The 22,632-nt window shown below is 44.0% G+C and overlaps 1 protein-coding gene across 3 annotated transcripts; it reads right to left on the bottom strand.

Moving 5' to 3' along the window:
* Nucleotides 1-337: 337 nt before the first annotated feature.
* xpo1b (exportin 1 (CRM1 homolog, yeast) b) lies at nt 338-21,511 on the bottom strand. Of its 3 annotated transcripts, none has more exons than XM_037465609.2 (25): nt 21,150-21,511; nt 19,546-19,677; nt 19,192-19,293; nt 16,081-16,153; nt 13,378-13,439; nt 12,577-12,621; nt 10,887-11,068; nt 10,438-10,486; nt 10,226-10,345; nt 9,815-9,943; nt 9,576-9,734; nt 9,248-9,445; nt 8,720-8,858; nt 8,401-8,582; nt 6,734-6,890; nt 6,455-6,618; nt 6,213-6,347; nt 5,911-6,103; nt 5,363-5,469; nt 4,257-4,451; nt 3,897-4,065; nt 3,386-3,520; nt 2,494-2,653; nt 2,289-2,385; nt 338-1,729 (listed from the first exon to the last, which is right to left on the bottom strand). In XM_037465609.2, exons 2-25 carry the CDS (start codon nt 19,669-19,671, stop codon nt 1,583-1,585), a joined length of 3,225 nt encoding a protein of 1,074 aa, XP_037321506.1. In that variant the 5' UTR covers nt 19,672-19,677; nt 21,150-21,511; the 3' UTR covers nt 338-1,582. The 3 variants fall into 3 exon arrangements, with proteins under 3 accessions (XP_037321506.1, XP_037321504.1, XP_037321505.1); XM_037465607.2 differs by lacking the exon at nt 21,150-21,511 and adding an exon at nt 20,523-20,765; XM_037465608.2 differs by lacking the exon at nt 21,150-21,511 and adding an exon at nt 20,523-20,758 and having other exon boundaries at nt 5,920-6,103.
* Between the last annotated feature and the right edge of the window lie 1,121 nt (nt 21,512-22,632).

Here is a 22,632-nt window from a genome sequence, read left to right on the forward strand (position 1 = left end):
GTCTGTGGCGTCATCACAACCTCCACTGTAATACCAGCATGTTAGCGTGGAGATTAGCAGAGAGGGGGGGGGGGGGGGGGGGGTCACAGCGCCGACCTTGGCCAAAGACGCCTCAAAGCGGAAAAGTCCCTGGGACAACCGCTGTCCTCCTCGAGTCAGAGGTCTGATTTAGAGGGGTCACAGCCCAAAAGTCGTGTTCTCTACCAACTTTTTTTAACTGATTTTTGAGGGCAGCATGAAACAATTGTTCACATAAATGCTCGGTTTCGGAGTAAAGGTGGATTGTAGAAAGAAAAAAAAAACACCCTGTTAAGGAGAAACAAATTCCAAACAAAGGCATGGTTATAAAATTCTCAGATTTAATCAGTTCAAAAAGTTCACAACAAATGTAACACCTTGCGAAGGGGAATTTGCCACTAAGAATTGGGTGCTTATTCGGATTTATACATTCTTTTCCTAACGCAACTCGTTCTAGACAAAAAGAAAAGCCTTTTGTTTTATTCTGACCGAACTCAAACGAGGTTGAACTGAAAGAAAATGCAAAAATACAAAATTAAATGTAAACCCAGTTTTATTGTCTTTCACTTTGCTCTAAAAGGTAGTGTCTTGGAACACTATTACTGGTAAACAATCTAAATTAGTACAATTCAAAAAAATCTCAAAAGCCATCAGAGTTTAACAGGAGTTGTTATAAAGATGCAACCAACTAAGAACCCATAAATACTTCCACCACTTCCTTAAAACAGCCTGTTTATGAACAATCCTGAACAATCCTCTTAGAGGAAAACAAAACGCTGATGTCGCCATGGCGACAGCACACACCCACAACAAAAAAGAATCAACAGAATAAAAAGAAAAGAAAATGTTCCCATGGTATTAAAGATGCTATACAATTGGGATGACGTGCACATATTCGGTTTTGCTTTCCCTAAAAACAAAAAACCTCCGGCAGTGGTCGCACAATTTATTTTCATTTTTAGGTGAAGCAGAACTCACAAGCAACCGATGGCGACACGCGGAGCAGCACCTCTCCGCCTTCATTCAATAATCCTTTAGATTCACATTCTCCCATGATGCCGCGGGGCACTGGATGAGCGTCCGCCGCTGAAAGACCACTTCCTGTCCGTCACACAACGGGTCTAAAAACCTGCTCACACTGTATATATATAATATATTTATATATAAACAGATATATCAAAAAGGGGGAAGAGCTGGGATGAACAAACAAAAAGGGACCGTGGGACGTTGAAGGATCCGAACAAAAAATAAGATGGTTGAGTCGTTGATCGTTAGAGCCTCATCATGCAGGTCTTGGGATGGGCCAGAGACCAACGAAACGAAAGCTTCTGGAAAGAATTTACACAGAAAGATCTGCATAGAAAACGCAGATCATGTAAAAAGGGCCACAGGGCGCCGCAGCGATCATGTACTTGTTTGCATTTTTTTCCAACAAACAAACATCCGGTGGGACGGCGGGCTGGAAGGAGGGCGAGCGGCCTCCCGCCGCACTTCAGGGCCTTTCGGGTTTCGTTGCGGGTTCAGTCTGTTTGGACTACTGTACAGTCTGGCGGGGCCGGGGTGCTCAGTCACACATCTCCTCGGGGATCTCGTGTGGGTTGAGGATGCCCGGGACGGACATCTGGATCTTGTGTTTCTCTTCCTGGGCCTGACGAAGCGACGCCTCCCTCTCCTCCAGGAACAGGTCTGAGGTGTCCTCGCCCGCAAACTCCTGGAACAAGCAGACGTCGTGGTTAGTGCTCCGACAGCAGAGATCGGCTGCTCCAATCGTCCTCTAAACCACTGATCCTAGATCAGGCTACATTAACTGATGATGCTCTTTTAGTTTCATTAATCAACTAAGGTCTTTACTGTGTTTTCATAGGTCAGGTTGATATCAATATCTGTGCATCTATCCTGATCTTGAGGATCTCTCAAAAGCTCAGCTCAAAGCTCAAATAGAGCCAGATGGCAAAACAAACAACACGCGGCCACCACCGTACAAATAAAACTACCGTTTCAAGTCGGTCTACAAGTCGCACAACAACGAGATGTTATTTCTGGAAATGGCAGTGAAGCAGCTCAGGCCTGATAAACCTCCCCAAGAGGAGGCAACAACAACAGACAGCACCGCCAGGGGGGGGCGGGGTCCGTGCTCTGCTTAGTGCAGCTCACCAGCAGACTAAATACATGAAATACTTCCACTGCTTTTGGCGTTTGTCCTGAGGAGAGACTCCATCATCACTGAGCAGATGTGGTCCAAAGCGACTTGTTCATGTGGACGAGCTCACCTTGATCTGGACGAGGAAGTCCCTAAGGTGCTCCTTGAAGGCAGGGATATCCTGGTTTAAGCTGAACAGCCCGGTCACAAACACCTTCACTTGAGCACTGAAACAAAACCCACACAGGGGGGTTAGTAAAAATAAATAAATAAATACATTTAAAAAAGGGTCTCACTGCAGCAGAGGCGGTGTGACTGAGGGAGGGGGCACTCACTCTTGTAGGTGGGGGAAGGCGGTCTTGAGCAGGTTGGCCACATACTCCTGGATGAAGCCCTGGTTGGTGGTGGGGCTGGAAGGGTTCAGCACCGTGGTGATCTTGCCCTCCTCCACCAGGTTGAACATGTAGGCCAGGATGGACGCGTGCATCGTCAGGCCTGCAGGACACACATCAGCAATCGAAGATGGGCACATTTGATCTAAGCTTTAGGGTTAATCTCGGATGTGGGTTTTGTGAGATGTATGTTCCTGTTTTGTGCTTTTTACATTATTTTTCTTATAGAGCAGATGTTGTGACAATGCAGGAAATGACGCTGTGACCATACAAGGCAAATATGGGAACTGAGGGACGAAGGAGTACAGGAAGCATGAAGATCAATCACTATCTGACACAGTGCTCATAGCACAGAATGGTACAGAGGGGGGATCACAGTGAAATCCTCCTGTGCAACACCCATCCAAGATGAACCGGCTCAAACTAGTTTTCAAGGGCATGAGGAGATTATAAAGGCTGTCAGAGTCGGACAGCAGACAGACTCTTCGAGGGAAGAGTCTCCAGGTGCACCTGCGGGGAACTGCTCAATGGATCTTTTTCTCTTCTAAATAAATGTTAACTTTTTTTAACTTTAATTGACATGTCGGATTCTTCTCATCAACCAATTTGGAGGGATTGGAAATCCCAACAATTTCCACAGACATCACTTCAATTGGAATGAGACGGTTGGTGGATCCTCCAAACCCAACTGTAGAATGGAGCACTGGTAATGTATTATGTTTAAAACATCTTGCAAATAGAAATATCTAAATAAAGGATCATCCTTAAAAGAGGCAGATATCAGGTGTCCCCACAGATCATGTTCACGTGTATGTGTGTGAGCGTGTAAACTCACCGGCCGTATGTGACGTGTCAGTGACCACAGAGAAGATGTGTTGGAGGATATCGCAGAAGTACGTCTGGTAGAAGCTCTGTGCGGCTGCTTCCTCCTGGGCAACGTTCTGCAGCAGCGTGTAGAGGATCTGCAGACCTAGACGAGCAGATACAAGAGAAAGACTTCAGTTTCCTCACCAGTAGAAGAACATGAGACAAAAACTTCATAAAACATACACCCATGGTCAATCTTATTAAATTAAGTCCTAATGACACCAAAAAGTCAAAAGGTTTTGACATGAAGTTAAAATGATGAGATAGAGTAAAATGTTTTTTTGTTTTAACAGGTGTTAAACAGATGTTTGCCTTTTAAACAAATAGATTTTGCCGTTTGAAGACAATCCCGACCAGTGATACAGGATCGAACACAACACCAGGGTTGTTTCAACATTTAGTATTTGCGCTCCAGGCATTGTTGCTCAATATGAACATGAAATAACTGTAGTAAAATGTGTGCGTTCCGGCAGCCCTACCAGTATCCGCCACATTCCTCATGGTGTGTTTGAAGGCCCAGATGATGGAGTCCAGCACCAGTTTGAACTGGGCGGGGGGTATGGCGAGGAACGCGGGGAAGCAGTGAGAGTTCACTGCTTGCAGTAAGTAGAAGAAGTGAGTCCGGTGCTCTGGGAACTCCTCAAAGTTCTAACAGAAAAACCAAAAAAAGTAGATAGATGGATTGTTTGCCATCAAGGGCGTGGGATCAAACATTCTTCTTTTAATGGGGGTCAATGTGAACGGTCCCCCCCCCCCTCAGATACAGAAAAAGTATAGGTTTCTGGAAGTTTGTGCTACAGCAAAAACCACGATAACAGAGTTATCTCGCTGTGCCTCACCTTGTTGATCATGTTTAGGGTGCACTCGAAGACGGCATCAAAGATCTGCGGTATCTCACTAGTGATGTGTGCCCCCAGCTTGTTGACTATAGTCGCCATAGTGCTGAGGACCTCAGGCTCCCGGGCAGCGGGGACATTGCGTTGATAGTCGATGAGGACAGCGTCGAGCAGGGGCGGGACAAAGTTCTCTCCAACCTGGGAAAACAAGATGGATCAGCAACTGAGGGAAAACAAAACAGAAACTAGCAACTATTTAATGCTGGCAATGTGTTTGCACTTCCTGTTACCAAAGCTCACAATCAACAAGTTTATGCTTTTGGTTAGAAGGTTAAATTAAGGTCTCTGGTTAAGATTTTGATTCTAAAAATATAAAAGTAAAAATCCCCTCTGGTGATTTTGGACTAGTGCTCCTTTAAATTCACAGGGGTGATGGGAAGTCATGTGACCGCGAAGTTCTTATATACCCCAATGTTTGCGTTGTCTACTTCTGCCAATTGAGCATTTATGCTTCAAAATGATCAGGGTTGATGAGAAGAGTTTTATATGGACGCATTAATATCATATCCTGTATATAAGAAGTAGAGTCAGGGTGAGGGATCTTTGCTTTTTCATCAGCAATAAGCAAAAGCAAGCTTATATGGGCAGAGGAGGGACCTAGACGTCTCTCTGGCAGCTAGTGCTAAAGAGCTTATTTTCTGTAATATTATAAAAACAAAAATATGTTATCCCTGTAGCACATTACTAAGACTGCTTTTAGCAGACACATTGATACGCAGGTGCAGCTATCATTTGTTTTATTATTATCCTTCTAAACTGCCACACGACGGATGATTAGATGAGAATAATAATAAAGAATAAAGTATGAATAAAAACAAACATCCCAGCCTGTCACAAGAAAATTAAATCTTTGCATTTCATCAAAAAATACCAGCTGGGTTCGGTTTCACTCAACTGTTTCATTGGTTGCCACAGAGTGTTTAGAATCCCTCGTGGTTACAAGAGTAAGAAAAAAAATAGCGTTTCTGTTCTAGATTGTAGATTTCTAACATGGCCTCTTTTAGTGAGTTTAGAGTGACACTGCGCAGGCTTTCTGAGCGACTTCTCACCATCTGTGGATCGTTTGATCGGCTGACCCAGCCTGAAATCAGTTTCAGTGTCTCTCGTTTCACCGTTCTCATGCTCCGGATCAGGGGCTGCTTCGTCACCATCTCACCTGCAACACAGAGAGGAGACACATATTGAAAGGTTTTACATGAGGTGGGTCGCATAGAGGGGCCACGGAGTATTTGCAGGGATCTGCCATGACATCATTTAGGCCGAGTAAAAGGTTTGAAGAGATTGGTGATCACTTAGCTGTGTATATTTCTATGGCTTGTTTTGTGTATGGCAGTGGTTTCCAAGCTAAACACTGTTAACAAAGATTCATTTTTTTTAACACACATTCAAACATGCAAGAACATACATACATGAAAAGCTTGTCTGCACTCCTCTCTCTAACTCCTACTGAGTGACTCAACGTTGTCTTCAGGCAACAAGTAAGAACAGCACTTGATAAAACAAATTACACAGACCTTTCTGTGATAACGTGGTGTGGAAAGACATGAAAGGATGAACCCACAGACACAGTGGTATTGGCATGGGAAAAGACACACACCTCCCTTACCATTTGTCTGAATGGCAGCAGAGATGTTCTCGCTGAGGCACTTGTAGACGTTGAGCATGTCGAGGTAAATCCGCCCCAGCTGGATGACGAAGGGGTGTCCCACGGCCTTGCAGGCTCGGACATTGGTCTTTAGGATGCTGCCCAGCTGTTTCACTGTCTCCGGGTCCTTCAAGATGTCCACGTTCTGAGCGAGGGGTGGAGAAGACCAGGGCAGTGGTGATAAAGGATTAACACACATTTCTCGTAAGTTGGGCACATTTGTTGCAGTATTTGGTAGTCAATCGGTCCCTCACCTTGGTAGCCTGCTGGATGATGCTGTCCCACACTTGGTTGGGCAGCAGCATGTATTTTTCTATCAAGTGTTCTTGAACAGCCTGATCCGTCTGGGCGCCAATCATATAACCTACTGCCTCATAGAACGTGTGCACCTGGATACAAACAGGACAAATAACTTTTAAAACAGCATTGTGGGGATTTCTTTCGCTTTGTAAAAAAGTGACGCACCTCGGGAGGTGATGGAAGTGCATTTGCTGACCTGCTGCGGTTGAAGGTCACAGATGATTGTGTTGATGTTGTTGAGGATCTCGTCGATGAAGGGCATCACTTCTCCCACCTGCACCTGGATAAAGTGGCGCCGGCACTTCTGGGCGATCTTGATGAAAGTATCGCAGGCCATGTCCTGAACACCGTCGTGTGTCTCTGAGGAGTCGAATCGAGCCGAAAGTCATTGAAATTGAGAAAATACAATATGCAGAGATCCAACATTTTAAAACCAAATGCATTGCACTTTTTCAAAAAGCCAACCGCCTCTCACCGTGCATGAACTCAAAAAGTTTGTTAACAACGGTTTTGAGGAACTTCCAGTGGGCTCTTAGAAAGCGTGGGTACTGGCCGACGATGTACATGATGTTGGAGGCTATGATGGCCTTGTTGTCCTTTCCCCTCTTCTGCTCACACAGACCCAACAGATCCTAAGACACAAACAAAAGGGTTTTCAAAAATCTAAAACAAAACCCTGGGATAAATTGACCTATCCAATTTTAAACAAAAGGAAATACACTCACCGGCCACTTTATTAGGTACACCTGTCCAACTGCTCGTTAACACTTAATTTCTAAGCAGCCAATCACATGGCGGCAACTCAGTGCATTTAGGCATGTAGACATTGTCAAGACAATCTCCTGCAGTTCAAACCGAGCATCAGTATGGGGAAGAAAGGTGATTTGAGTGACTTTGAACGTGGCATGATTGTTGGTGCCAGAAGGGCTGGTCTGAGTATTTCAGAAACTGCTAATCTACTGGGATTTTCACGCACAACCATCTCTAGGGTTTACAGAGAATGGTCCGAAAAAGAAAAAACATCCAGTGAGCGGCAGTTCTGTGGGCGGAAATGCCTTGTTGATGCCAGAGGTCAGAGGAGAATGGCCAGACTGGTTCGAGCTGATAGAAGGGCAACAGTGACTCAAATAACCACCCGTTACAACCAAGGTGGGCATAAGAGCATCTCTGAACGCACAGTACGTCGAACTTTGAGGCAGATGGGCTACAGCAGCAGAAGACCACACCGGGTGCCACTCCTTTCAGCTAAGAACAGGAAACTGAGGCTACAATTTGCACAAGCTCATCGAAATTGGACAATAGAAGATTGGAAAAACGTTGCCTGGTCTGATGAGTCTCGATTTCTGCTGCGACATTCGGATGGTAGGGTCAGAATTTGGCGTCTACAACATGAAAGCATGGATCCATCCTGCCTTGTATCAACGGTTCAGGCTGGTGGTGGTGGTGTCATGGTGTGGGGAATATTTTCTTGGCACTCTTTGGGCCCCTTGGTACCAATTGAGCATCGTTGCAACGCCACAGCCTACCTGAGTATTGTTGCTGACCATGTCCATCCCTTTATGACCACAATGTACCCAACTTCTGATGGCTACTTTCAGCAGGATAATGCGCCATGTCATAAAGCTGGAATCATCTCAGACTGGTTTCTTGAACATGACAATGAGTTCGCTGTACTCAAATGGCCTCCACAATCACCAGATCTCAATCCAATAGAGCATCTTTGGGATGTGGTGGAACGGGAGATTCGCATCATGGATGTGCAGCCGACAAATCTGCGGCAACTGTGTGATGCCATCATGTCAATATGGACCAAACTCCCTGAGGAATGCTTCCAGCACCTTGTTGAATCTATGCCACGAAGAATTGAGGCAGTTCTGAAGGCAAAAGGGGGTCCAACCCGTTACTAGCATGGGGTACCTAATAAAGTGGCCGGTGAGTGTACATCGACATATATCGAAATAAAACATTAGTATAATGAATTATGTTTGAGTGCTACTTGAATGTTGACTTGATACCCTCTTTCTTTACTCAATACTGAAAAATCAATTGATGCCATTATAGCTTTAGCCCAGTCAGACTCCACTGCATACGCTTTCCTAAATGCTGTGAGCATTGTGCTCTTTTTATATATATTTTTTATACCTTGATTACGGTGACGAGGAACCTCTTCTCGTCCTCTTCGTGCATGGCCCCACTGATTGAGCCAATGGCCCAGCACAACGTGTTGAGGTTCTTCCAGGACCACTCGGTGCCGTTCACCTGGTTGTGAAGCTTTTCCGTCATTATGCGTTCTGTGTCTGCGTAGTCCAAGTGAGTCAGGTACACTGCAGAGGGGCGGGGGACAAAGGAGAATTGTACTGTAAGTGTGTGCACAATCTGTTGAGTTGAGCTAAACGTTTTTTCTCTGACAGTGGAATAACACTCCACGGACAGAGAACCCACAGCCCTGTGGGAGACATACCGAGCGTTTCCCTCATGTTCTTGTAAAGGTTGATGGAGTCTGTGTCCTTCATGAATTCTCTGACCACCTCTCCCTGGTCGTTCTCCACCACCAGCACCTCCTCCGGCTTGGCCATGCGACTCACCATAAGCAGACGCACCTGTTGAAGGAGATGAACACGTGAACACACAGCAGAGGACAACCTCACTGTTCTAACATTAACACACAAACTTGTATGTATACGCACCAGTGGGCATAAAGGTAAAGGTAAAGGTTTTGTGGTCTTATTGAGTCACTTGGCTGCAGCTGACTTCTTAAAGACACGTTAAGTCTTTGAATTTCCCTATAGGGATACTTACTCAACTCTTAACTGCTTCGAAGAAGGAAACGTTTCTTTAAAAAAGTACAAATGTAAACTACTACTAATACTGCTGCTGCTAAAAGCATTAAATACTCTTATCTTAAGTTCAAGTTCAAGAAGGGACAAGAACGTTTATTTCACAATAGCAGTGAAACAGAACGTAGATGGCTGTGTGTGTGTGTGTGTACCTTGGAGAGTACGGGCAAGTAAAGCTGTCTGCGTGGTGGGACGTCAAAGTGCTGGTTGCCAGAGAGCAGTGGGGACGTGGACGTAGAGAAGGGGCTCTCTCTGTAGAGCTCAGCAGCCAAGTGGTTCCAATACTCTAGACAAATTTTGAAGATCTCCGTCTCCTCCACCTCGGACACTAGCAGCATGTAGTGGAGGGCCTGGGGTGTGGGGGGGCAAGGGAGCAATGTCACAATTATCTGAACGGGACTGCCCTTTCAATTGGAAGGACAGAATTTTTCATTTTTCCCCCCAGCCGTCACATCACTGATTGACGGCCTCCTCTCGTACCTCCATTAAGGTTTCTCTGAGGTTAAGCCGCTTCTCAATGAGCTGCCCGTGCTCTTTGAGGAACGTGCAGAGGAACAGACTGAGGTTCTGGATGAAGTTCTGCTCGTCATCCTTCCCGTTGGCGTAGGCCAGCCGGATGTTCGTGTTCAGCGGCAGCATCTGCAGAAGAACACAGAGAGCTCGGTTAGCAGCTGCACTGCCACAACCAATAGGCAACTGGGAGTCTGAGGCTAACCCACCTGTTTGAGTTGACACATGGTGAGCGTGAAGAGCGTGACAAACTGCTCCTCGTACTGGCTGACGCTCACTCCGGCGATCTCCGTGAGGCATTTCAGTGTCACGTTGCGAAACATGGGAACGTTCAGGAACTGGAAACAGTGAAAGCGGATGTTTAGTGAAAATGATCTCTGCTCTTGTGTTTGTCACTAGACTGTTAACAGGAACTTTATACTTAACTTTCCCTTTGGATCCTTTGTTAGACACTGACTAGAAAACAACCTCATCAATAACTCTTCAAAACAATCTTCTTATAAAATGTGCATGTGTTTTAAAGCTTGCTTAACAGTTCAATGGTGTTGCTTTTCAGACAAAACACATTCCAGCTCTGTTCAGACACCCAACAGCGACCCGGCGCTCATCTGTGTACACACCTTATACACCAATGTGCTGATCAGTTTGGTTTCAAAGATGTACCCCAGAGGAATCCAGTTGAGAAAACGTAGAAGGGTCTCCAGAGTGGCTTGGACCAGGGGGGCATTCTGGGAGTTTTCCTACAGGAGACGACAAATGTATGTGAGCGGTGTGTGTGTGATATTTGATTAGACAACAATGCCAAGAAAAAAAAAGATAAAGATTTGCATACCATGACGAACTGGCAAAGCTGGAAAATCTGGGAGAATTCATTGCACATGCTTAAAGAAAAAAAAAAAAAAAAGAAAGATTATGGAACATACCGTGTGAAACGTTTTGACACTATTAAGAGATCTTCCAGCATTGACAAATATAATCCTTTTTGTATTTAAGGCATCACTTTGTAACAATAATGTTGTGGTAATAAAAGTGACAAAGACAGGCAAAGATCGAGTGCACAGAAAGGGCAGTTTGTCTGCAGATCACAGCATTACATCACTGGCTTAACGGTCACCCTCAGATTATACACCATGAAAGTACTCAATGATTATTATATGTTGGTAGTACACTCAGAAATTGATTTCACTGTAGCTTTTTTGGCAATGCCAACAAAACGTCCCTCAACTTTCTACCGTGGGAAACGACTGCTTGCAGAGGCCAGTGAAGACGCAGCATGCTGACCTGTCCTTTAGGTGCTTGGCCTTGACCTGAGTCATCTGGCCACTGGAGAAGTCAAACACCTCCTCGCTGAGCAGCTTGAGAATGATCATGTTGTTCTGACAAAGGCTCTCGCTGGTGCGACTCGCCCCAACAATGTCGCTGATGAAGGTGGGCCAGTGTTTCGGCCACTCCTGCTTGAGGATCTACGGACACATGAAGAACATCCAATCATGATGCCACTTACATGTTTTTGTTCAGCAAGATAATCATCACATTAGGTTAAGGATTTCTGAAGCATGAATCAACCGGCAAAAGTAAGAAGATATGTTCAAATTATTTTTTCTCTAGACTGATGAAATGTGATACAAAACATTTGGTGGCTACAACTATTTTGTGCTAAAAGTCATCTATTTACTTAACATTTATAATTTTGCTGGTAACCGTGTTATAAAAAGCAATAAGGTACTTTAATAAGAAAGCAGTACTTTATTGTCCAATAATGTAACAGTTCGAGGGTTGTGCGGCTGCGAGTCAGGCCTCACTACACCCTCAAACTGTTACATTATTGGACGATAAAGTACAGCCTCTCGTAACTTATTCCTTGAATACAAAACATAGTCTCTCAAATCACCATTTAACATTAATGTTGTTCAAACCTAGTTGTGTGCTGCTAGATTCCACCGCGACTAACATGTGACTTGAAAATGAGAAAAAAAGACGCTCAATCTGTGACTAAGTAAAAATAAAGATCCCTCCGTCCCTTCTCAACTCTGACATTTGGCCCCTTTTTTCAGTCTTTGATAATATTATTATAATACTTTTATAACAATACCACAGGCACAGCAAAATATACGTGTGCACATTTGAACCCTCCAGAGGACCAAAATGGTATCTGGAGCCCTACAATCCGCGAGGGCCCGAACAATGTTAGCTCTGCTGACGCAAGCAGTGACTCAAGCATCACTGGCATTAATGCAAAGTCACTCACTGTCCCTGAAGCGGATGTACATTTACAAAGTCACACAACGAGGCGCGGTCAGGAGCAACGTCTCTTTAAGATAGATTGACATATAATAACAGTGACATCTTCATACGTTAAAAAGTATCACTGTAAAAGATGAGGCAGCAGAAAGATCCCTAAACACACAGCGCTGTGTTTCACGTACTGATGTGCAACATCTGCACGTAGCTTATCTGGTCAGTATTTCGATGGTGGCGCATGTAGTAGTGTGGTGCGCTGGGAGCTGCAAGGTTGGTGGTTCGAATCTCGGCTGCCCCATGTAACGCATGGGTTCTAGTGCAATGTAATGTAATATTTCTGACTGTAGCTACATCTTGATCCTAAAGAAGTGGGGACGAGTGGGGATGTGAGTGGCATGGGGGAGTTTCCTGTAATCGGTCTGCTCTCTTGTTGTCAGTGTGGCTAACGTCCCCAAACTGGTTCGCTGCCACTTATTAGAACCTCTTGCCGACTAACTCACACGGGAAAAAAACTGTAGTGTATTAACAGGAGTACAATAAGATTGTTCTAAGCTGGGGGCTCCCATAGATTATATGGCCTTATAGAGTATACCAATTCTTCTTTATTAAATAGGAATAACTGGTATTTTGACATCTTGATTTCATTTTAGCAGCAGAAGAGGATCTATAAAAACAGTAGGTTAATATGGGGGCAACATTCTTTGACTCATTGTTTGTTTTGGAGGCTTACCTGAACAAGGATCATATTCAGCTTTCCAATGTACACCTTTTCTTTCTAAAAATACAAATAAAAAACATGGATGAATGTTAAGTTCAAGCTCTGTCTCTCATCACACAATTCTAAATGGAATATAATAGAATGAACCCGTCGGTCAAATATCTAAAGTGTGATAATTAAGAATGACGTCATTGGAGGATAAGAATGTGATTAAGTTTCATTCAACATTTCATAATCCAAAAGCAAGTAGTACTAATAATAAAATATAATACTTTCCATTATACTGCAGTAAATGAAATTTAGAGGCAGCCTGGTCGGTTAAAAAAAAATAATAATCCAGCGCTGATTAGGTTAAATGTGTAATTCTTACTCGGCATGAAGCTAGCCATTGAATACTAGAAGCCACGTGGTGATGGCTAATCATTTTTATTTCTTGAAATCAGACTTGACCCCCGCTGCGCAGATTCACTACAGCGGTGGAGTCGGGCTGAAAACGCAAAGCAGCAGAGTACACCGTCTTTGGTCTGCACCACGCAACGTTATGGTTACCAGCATTACTCATGGATGCTCTGGTGTCACATCAACACCAAACAAAATGAAAGACTCTAATATGCAAGTAGAGCTGACAATGTGAAATGTCAACAGAATGATCACAGCCTCCGATGTGGCAAAACAAAGGAACAGGTTTGCTTCTTTAGGAGAAAACCTAAATGTTAACTAAACATTTAATCCGAATAAAATGCAATTCTATTTGGAAAAAAAATCTATTTTGTTGCAACTACCTTAAAAGTGATGTAATTAGAATTCACTCACCTCCACATTTGAAGCATCTGATGAAGTCTTGATAATGAGACCGACAACATACTTTTTTATACCTGGCGAACACAGAGATATCAGGAGGACACCGTGAGCATTCCCCGCTGAAATGGGTAACACATCCTGACATTGACGGGCTGCCTGGAGCACGTTACTCAACACACTGTAACAAGTGAGCCCCCCCGCCCCCCACATCTACATAAACCAAACGGTTGTGGGCTACGGCGCAAAAACGTTGGCGAATTAGGTGGAAATTAAAATTTCCCCAGGTATCTTAGAGACAGTCAACCTGAGCAGATTATGTTGAAAAAAAAAATTCAGCTTCCTCTCATCTCTTACTAGACTGTGTCTGTGTCTCAAAAAAATGGTGTGCTGGGGTGTGGTGGGCGGAGCCGAAAACATGGCAATAGTCTGACACAAGGGGGGGAAAAGACATACTTGCCGGTCGCCCCTGCCCTGGGTTTGCCACTTGAACAAAATTCAGGCATCTACGGTCAGAAGTAGGGAAGTCTTAGGTCAATAGGATAAAAATCAATTTTGAGCAAAAATTATAGAAGAATGGAGGGAGGCAGACTGATTTAGACATGGTTATTAAATAATTATTGCTTTTTTCTCAAATTCTTTAAGAACGGTTTCATCCCACTTCAATGTATCTTTTAAAAATATATCAGTAGGATGCACCAGTTTGTCAATAAGTTTTATTGTGAAAATAGAACAACTTATAGGCAACAACTAAAGCGGGGTAGGTAATCATTAAAGATTTCAAAGTTGAAATTCTCATCCTGACAGCAGTAAATGAATAAAAATCTCTAACAAGTATAAGTTTGGCATCTATGGCTGTCACTAGGGTTGGGTATCGTTTGAATTTGAGCGATTCCGATTCCGATTTCGATTCCTGGTTTCGATTCCGGTTCCCAGCGATTCTCGATTCCGATTCTTTTAAGAGACAGGGTCAAAAAAGTTTAAGTTTAAGATATTTTAAATGAGCTAGCTAACCAAGGGTCTTTCTGAAGGAAATAGTCTGACCTTCTCCAATGTTATTTCTATGAACTTTTTATTAACTTTACTATGAATTTCTAACAGGGCTGTTTTCAACTACAATATAAATATCAAACTATGAACTTGAATATTGTATAAACATTATAAATTATGAATATATTTTAACAGGGGTACACTTTCCTCCAGAGAGCTTTATTTTTGAAACCTCACAAAAACACATTTACTCGTGAGTGTATGATACTGCCGGTACTTAAACGTTACCTTGCTCCCACTGATGGACGAACCCTTGGAATCAGAGGAAGAGGCAGCGCGTCAAACACGGGGCACACGGGGGCTGGGGGGGAGGCGCGCGCAACTCTCCCAACCCCAAATCAGGGACACTTTCGCTGACGGGGGGCTGCTGGCGGTCGACGCGGGGAGGGCTAGTACAATCTTTTTTTTTTCTTTGCAGCGCCAGCCTCACTGGTCACTTTAACAGAGGACCGCTCCGCTCACGCCACCCGGCACCCGCGCGCGCACTGGTCCGATGCGTCACAAATTCACAACAACCGGGAGTTTTTTGCCGAGTTTTCGGTTTGTTTCGAGAAGTGTAGCCACACTTTGAAACGCCGACGCACGCTATACATGTTCGATCGCGCTGTTACGCCAACACGCCGGTGGACGCTTCTTCGTTGGTGTTCAGCGGTTTCTATTTCCGGTCGGCGCCGGCGGACTGAGAATCGAAACTAGGAATCGAATTTTAAACTTTTGAACGATACCGGGTAAATCGCAAAGCTAGTTCCGATTCCAATCGATTCTCGATTCTCGATACCCAACCATAGCTGTCACAGGACTGAATTAAGCTTTGTATAGTATACTAATAAATTAGCACGACTCGATGTAGTGGTTGGACGGGCTGCGTCCCCGTACGTATTCTGCCTCTGCTCTCATTACCCATCACCTGAGTCTTCTACAAACTGCTAGCCTGACAGCTGCAAGCGCTAGCAAAAGCCATGTTTCTTCGTTTATGGCCAGGATATTAATTTTGGGGGAGGGTCTTTGGAGGGAGGCCTTGAAGGGACGACCTGTAAGTGTTTTTCAGACTTGATAGAATAAGCAACTTTTGGTGCTGCTAGCTAACTTTGAATGGAAAAGAGCTGGATGGTTGTTTTTGTTTTCTTGTCCTCTAGAACCTTAAGGATTACCAACCCTGCCCTTAAAGTCTGAACATTTCTAAACGTAGAATTTATCTGGTCCACAACTTTCCTTTCAAGATAACTATTATTGAAACACATGTCCCTCTATCCGTTACAGCAACAATGAGATCATTGTGCTGATAAAAAGAAAAAAAGAAAAAAAGAAAAGGTGAATGTGTTATCTTCCTACAAAAACAGACATCAAAGTCATTTCAAAGAGTTAAAAACGTAGAATATTACAATCAACGGTTATATCTTCAACTACTTCTTTAAAAATGCCCTTTCACGTCTCACAAGGCTTTTAAAAATCTTAGCAACGTGTTGTTCTTTTCTTTTTGTTTAATCCAACCTGGCCCTCAGCTACCAGTGCAAACCAGTCGAGCGGAGACCAAACCAGCATACTTAGCGGGGGAACGCTTCTCAACTCGGCAACCACACGTCACACCATTGCAAAAAGCACCAAAACTAAGAGTTAAAGGCATTTTGGGAATTGTATTACAAAAGTACTCCGTTTTCTCCTCCTTACCTTCACACTGATTTCGGGGGAGAATCTTCCATCTTGTTTTGATAACCGTTTCCAGAATCTGAAGAGCATAGTACTGGAACATGAGAGGAGAAGCATTAGGACAAAGCCATTATAACGAGGCATTATTAATATTACATTATAACAATACAGTGGACCAGCCTGTTAAAGCTTGCACACTAAATTGAACTGGGCTGAACCACATCTTTCATGCAGATTTCCCCTTGTATTTTTTTAAATGTCTACAAGTAGCATTAATCTGGAACACTGCAGAAGTCCTGCTGTTTCTCCCAGCATCACACCAGACAGCAAAAGACAGCAGAAGAATGCAACATTCGGTGAACCAGCTTTGACCCTCATTGCTCCAAGGCTGAGTCTAATGTTCCTGTCCTGACGCAGTCTCCGATAAGTACTCTGCATCCGCTAGGATGCAGGTTGGCATATATATATGTATATGTAGTTGCACATCGAAGCGTACATTCCTTGGAGATAAGTTTCCAATGTGAATGCCCAGTTTCTAAAGGTTGTTGCAACAAAAGGTATTGCTGAAATCATCACTCATAATATCTTTCACCAGTCTGATATGTCTGTAAACTCATGGGAGGTATTCCTTAAACTAGACCTCCTGGATTGTATTTTACCATGTCACTGGAACCTGAAGCAACACGGCCCCAATACATCCATGTTTTTATACAAAAAGGTTTTTGGTCCAAACAAAGAATTAAAAACGGAGCATTTTCAATGTCTATGTTTGTAGTAACGCCCCCCCCGCCCCCAGACTTAACTAACACTAGTGTGGACTAATACAGGCAGTTCACAAGCCTAAATAAAAAGGTAGGGGGAATGCCGATGACAAACTCTTGATAAATAACGATTATGGTTCAAGTCTAACGCCTGGATCAGATCCCTTTAACTGGTGTGTCATAAAGGAACAGCAAGACAGACCACAGGTTATGTCCCGTACTAATTTCTGCTAGATAGTGAAGAATGAAGTAAACAAAAGAAGAAACAAAAACCTGACATTTTACCAACAACCTAGTGTTACTTCAACTGACTGTTTCAACTGTAGGGATCATCTATTTAAATTACAATGAAACCAAAATAAATGAGAATAAAGACACGTAAAAACAGAATGTTATTAAAGCAGGATTAAGGGGATGTGACACGGACAATGGAGGACAGAAGATTAAAGGTGAAATCTCCTGTACACCGGCGACAGTTGTTTCACCTTTACTTGCCACACTAAAGCACAAAACCACCACAAGATGCAAGAAAGGGACAAATTATTGCAAATTGCTTTGCCACCTTTTGGTTGTTTTTCCGCCGGGGGCAAAAGCACGCTTAATTAAAAAGGGTCTTGGCTGAACAGAGGAGTTGAAGAAGAGGATGCACTGAAAACAGGAGAAAAGAGCGGGCGCAGCCTCAGAGCTGTGATCCCTACAGGTGAAATGAAGCCGTCGACAGATCTGTGTCTCACTACAATGGAGCCTACTGACTGCCGTCTGCACCCTCCCTCTGTCCAATGAAACAGATGCAATAGAAACGGATGAACAGAATTCAGTCAAAGGGAATTCAAAAAAGGGTAGACCTTGTGGAGGCCTGCCGTCAAAGCCTAGCTGTGTCATGACGCACAGGATGACACACCCCTTTTCTTCCTATTACAAGCCATAAACATAATGGAACATAGGGATTAATATCAAATAGTCACAGCTTGAATCCAGTAAAAAGGTTTTTTTTGTTGCAAATACTGTTACTACTACTGCAGTTGTTAAGAAAAGCCAAATGTTCAAATGCGCTCCGAAATTATGCACTTTTCTTTTAACAAAATGAAACAAGATAAATGCTGAATTTAAAAAAAGGTGTTGACCATTTCTTTCCTCTAATGCCCCTATTTCTTGGCAAATTACAAATGTAAAACTATGACTCAACTCGACATTAGTAATGAATGTCAGTTTTAAAAGCACTTTTACAGACAAGCAAAAAATGAAACCAAAAAAGCAAATGTCACAAATGTGTACTTTGAGGAGGCCACGGATGTATTACACTTCACACTCGGTACATAAATACAATTTCCCATTATGGTAATTTAATATATGGATTAGAATAGCCAAGAAAGCGTGAATGTTTGCATATTGCAAAATGTGTCCGCATGCAGTTGGACACTTGACATATCATGTATTGGAACCGCCATTGCTGAGCAGAGCCCATGCTGTGTGGACACAGCACCAGTGTTTGTGTGACAACACATTTTACTGTGGGGTGCTGGAAGTAAGAGTTCACTTAAAGTAAATGTTATTCCCTGCAGATGTTTCTCGATTTTTCCTACTTTTTTTACTGATGAAACAAATCTTGGGAGTTACGCATAGACCCTGCGCAGAGCGGACGGCAGATGTGAGCATACATTTAACCTTTGTAAGGATTGGGGCAGATCAATTTCTATTTGACGTCAACATGCCCTTTTCATGAATGGGTTGGACTTGAGTGTAATTTCAGTCGACTCCATCCACCCAAAATAATGTAAGTTATACAAAGATAGGTTTGAATGCATGCAGCATTTTCATTTGTGTGTTTCTTGGCGATGAATCGAGAATTTGCATTCCTAGATGTTGCAGTGAAATACAGATGAGGCATTCCTCTGGAACGAATTTGACAAACCAACTGGTACAGCCGACAGGAATAATTGGTGTGATTCATAAAGATGGTTATTTTACGTATAGGCTAAACTGGACATAATGTTAAATTGCTTATTTTGTTTTGGATTACATTCTCACTAGGAGTTGATGGGCATGGGCCAATTGATCATCCGCTATGTTCAGAACAGCATTCCTTTAATCAGCGGGACGGTGATCCTGTATGGCTCAAGAGAGAGGGCACGGTGCCAACACAGCCAGGAATACATATTTGACCTCTGCTGGGGACATGGGCCTCTGACAATATGCCCTCACAGCGTATTAACCGCTTCAAAAAGCAGATTTTATTTCATTTTTAGCAAACCACTGTAACCCAGTGTTTGAAATTTGTCCTTTTGATTTCACAAATTGTATTTGTGAGAGAATACACTTCCTCAAAGCACAGGTAAGTGTCATTCCACCGACTGGACTGAAGTGTGCTTACTTTGGTGTTCATGTTCTGGGAGAACTCCAGGATGGTGTCTACTCGTGTCCAGGCGTCCGGGTGCTCTTTCAAATGCGTCAACACTTCTTGTGCCATTCGTTGCTGCAAAGAAAATTTTGATGCAACACTCAAATCCTTGCAAGCAGTAATTTCTTCATTCCTAGACATGCCGGTGCTGCAGTCTATATGTTAATTGAAACAGATGAATAATTAACATGCAGTGTGTTTTAAGTCAGGTGTAGGGTTTTTTCCCCCCCAAAGAGAACATTGAAAATTAGGATTGTATAGCAACAGATTTTGTAATACATGGATTATAAAGCAAATTAAATTAAAAGCAAATGCTTCCCAACGTACCTGTGGTCCCACTCCATGATATAGACAGTTCACCACATTATCCAGCAGGTTGATATCCAATTTCTGGTTGAAGTCCAGCAGCTGCTGAGCTGCATGGTCTGCTAACATTGTCATAATTGCTGGCATAGAGATCTGCAACACGTACAGTGGAGGGAGGGCTCATGAGTGCAGGGAATACATTCAACAGGGAGTAATGTGAACTGTGCATTTAGAAACAAACAGCTGACTGACTACAATCATCCTCTAGCCCCACGAGTGGGCTTTCCCAAGTCTTTGACTGATCAAATAGTATGCATAGGGAAGGAACGCTTTGTCCGTTTATCCGTCAACTGACTGTTGAAAACTGCAATTTGACAAAAAAAATTGGACCGTGCTCTGGTCTGACCCTGGATTATGGAATGAAGCAGAAATTAGGGACCCGGGAAGCAAAGGCAAATTAACCTAATAATGTAATCCAGTGACGATTAACGATACATTGTTACCATCTGAATGAAAGCAGCATGTACATTTAATGACAAGAATGATGGGAGGCTAGCAACCCTATTATACATAAAATGGGTTACTACTGAATTATAAACGATTGGGTATACGATTCTTAAAAGCTTCAAAGTCAATTACATTTGGTTGTTGGTCCAACAAATAGTTTAACAACAGCCCTAATAAGCAGGCGGGTTACGCGCACTAGTGCCTAGTCAGGCACTTATGTCTACGACCATATTAAGGAGGTTAACAGAGCCACGTGCCGGATATACTGGCCGACGTCACGTTGTTTACATCTCCAAATGACGAAGTTCACTCCTCCAAGCACCAGCTTCAACACAACACGCATCGAGCGGGCTCCGCAGCATGTACTGTTACAGCTTTGCCCTTAACGTCGTCGACGTGCACGCGGCACTGGCGACCTCCGCGCCGAGTGCTGGCGTTAGCATCTCTAAGCTAACGTTAGCCGTTAGCAGCGTGTCGCACAAACAGCTCACATGTGGTCCTCCGCTGCGGACTACAACCACTCCCACCGAGGATGCCAGGGACGGACGGCGCCCAGACATTCGCTTTTACTCGCTGACATTCAACGACGCCGTCGACAGAAGTTGTCGCGGCCACACGGCGGGGGGACCGGCCAACGGTCGCCTCCATAGTCCCCCTCTCAGACGCCTTACGTCACGCAGAGACGAAGTTACCGCGGGCTAAGCGCCTAAACTAGCGACTTCCAACTTGACATCCGCTCACGTCTCAGAAACACACGGATGACGCTCCCGTGCTTGGGAGTAACGTTACGGAGAGGCAGCCCCGGTCAGTCGTGCCTTCGGTTAGTTGACTTTGTAATGACAGACAGCCTCGGCTAACTTAATCCTGGTACAGTGGGAAGCCTTCACGTTGGAAGCTAGCTAGCGGGCAGTCGGAGGCTATTTGGCTATCCTCGCCGAGGCTACTGCGTTCTGAATTAGCATGTATCTTTATGCGCGCTTTGACGGGATACGTTGATTAACGTTACAATATAGCACAACTTAATACCGAAAGCAGAATGCATTTTATTCCTTGTACAGGTACAGCCAAGAAACGTTAATAACGGCATGGCAGGTTTTCACTTCACCCCAGTTACCTACCTAAAGTCCGAGGCTCTGACTGAAAAGAGTGGCGATTGCCGAAGAAGCTACAAGGTCTAGTGAGTACTTCAGTATCACGGTTGATTAGAAAAGATTTCCTATTTCTGCAGCGTTGACTATCCAGCTCCAGCAGTGAGTGATGTCTGGCTGGTATGAACCAGTGATGCGGTTTCCAAAACTACTACCGCGGCAAACCCAGCAATATGTCACTGCGAAACATTTTACGAAACAAAGTAAACCTTGATTCACTAATAAATTCGTTACTCTTAACAATTATCCAGCAGGGCGGTGTAGAGGTTGTGTGCCTGCGCCTCCTCTCCTCTCTCAAGCCACTAACTCGCAACCGGTTGAAACCGGTTCAGACTGGGAGATTCCATCTCGGTTTAGTTTTCAGCCGATGGCGCCGCGTAAAGTTTGGACTGGGGAGACACCCACACTGCGACGTGATTGGCCGCGGCGATAGCCGAGACATCCTACTAGGCGTCCCATTGCACCACGCACCTGTCAGTCTATTTCAATTCGCTTAAGCGCCCACCCGACCACTCCGCCCGGAGAGAAAAAGAGGGCAGACTCTCGTGCAGAATGGACTTGTACAAGACTCCGTTTACGAGAATGGCGAATAAGTAAAGCGACCGCTGTTAATCGCTGCTCCGGAGGGGTCAAGTTGAACATTAGCTCCACTGACGTTAACGTCACACAGCTGAAACGCACGTACATGTTACATTATTGCCATTTAATGTTTTTTTTATTTTTTAAATCCACTCAAAACTCTCACTGAAAGCTCTATCACTTTTAAACGCAACATACATCTCAAAATTAAAGTGCCGGTCTTGTGCACGTACACGTATAGGGTTGAACAATGTGACAATACCGTAAGTACCATTCATTTGCCTGTTGCTTGTAAGCTGGTAATTTTCCACTAGCCACGAGTGGGAGTGGTTACACGATCACGAACGCAGGGGTTAGAAAAGCGACCTGGAGGAGACGTTTGGGCCCCCCCCACCCCGCCCCCTGAATGGGCAACTAAGACAAAACAAATAAACGTTGTAATCACGACTTCGAAGATAAGAAATGTGATGCCGCAGGTTTAAAATGTCGCTAATTGAGCGCCGTCCACCGCTGTCAGCTGAGGATGCAAACATGACAGCGGTGTTTTTTTCTCCTCTCCTTTATGGTCACGTGGTCCAGCGTGCTACTTGATGGAAAAATACTGGATTTGGTGTGTAGCGGAGACAGTACACAAGCCTGTAAAGTCATTCAGGGGAGGTTTTCTTTTTTTTCGAAGGGCGTTTGAGACTTTACCCAGCAACACTGACTACCTCTCGTGTCTTTACGTTTCTAAGAAACCCCCAGGAACACGTATACATCGTTTATGGCCATACAAGTAGCCTCTGTGCACCTCGTTTCAGTGTTTCTGAAGTGCATGTTGAGATTTGCAAAGACAAATGTCATTGTGACACCTTGCATGCGTTTAGATGCATCG

Source organism: Pungitius pungitius, chromosome 13 (genome assembly GCF_949316345.1).
Source record: "Pungitius pungitius chromosome 13, fPunPun2.1, whole genome shotgun sequence".
Taxonomy (NCBI): domain Eukaryota; kingdom Metazoa; phylum Chordata; class Actinopteri; order Perciformes; family Gasterosteidae; genus Pungitius; species Pungitius pungitius.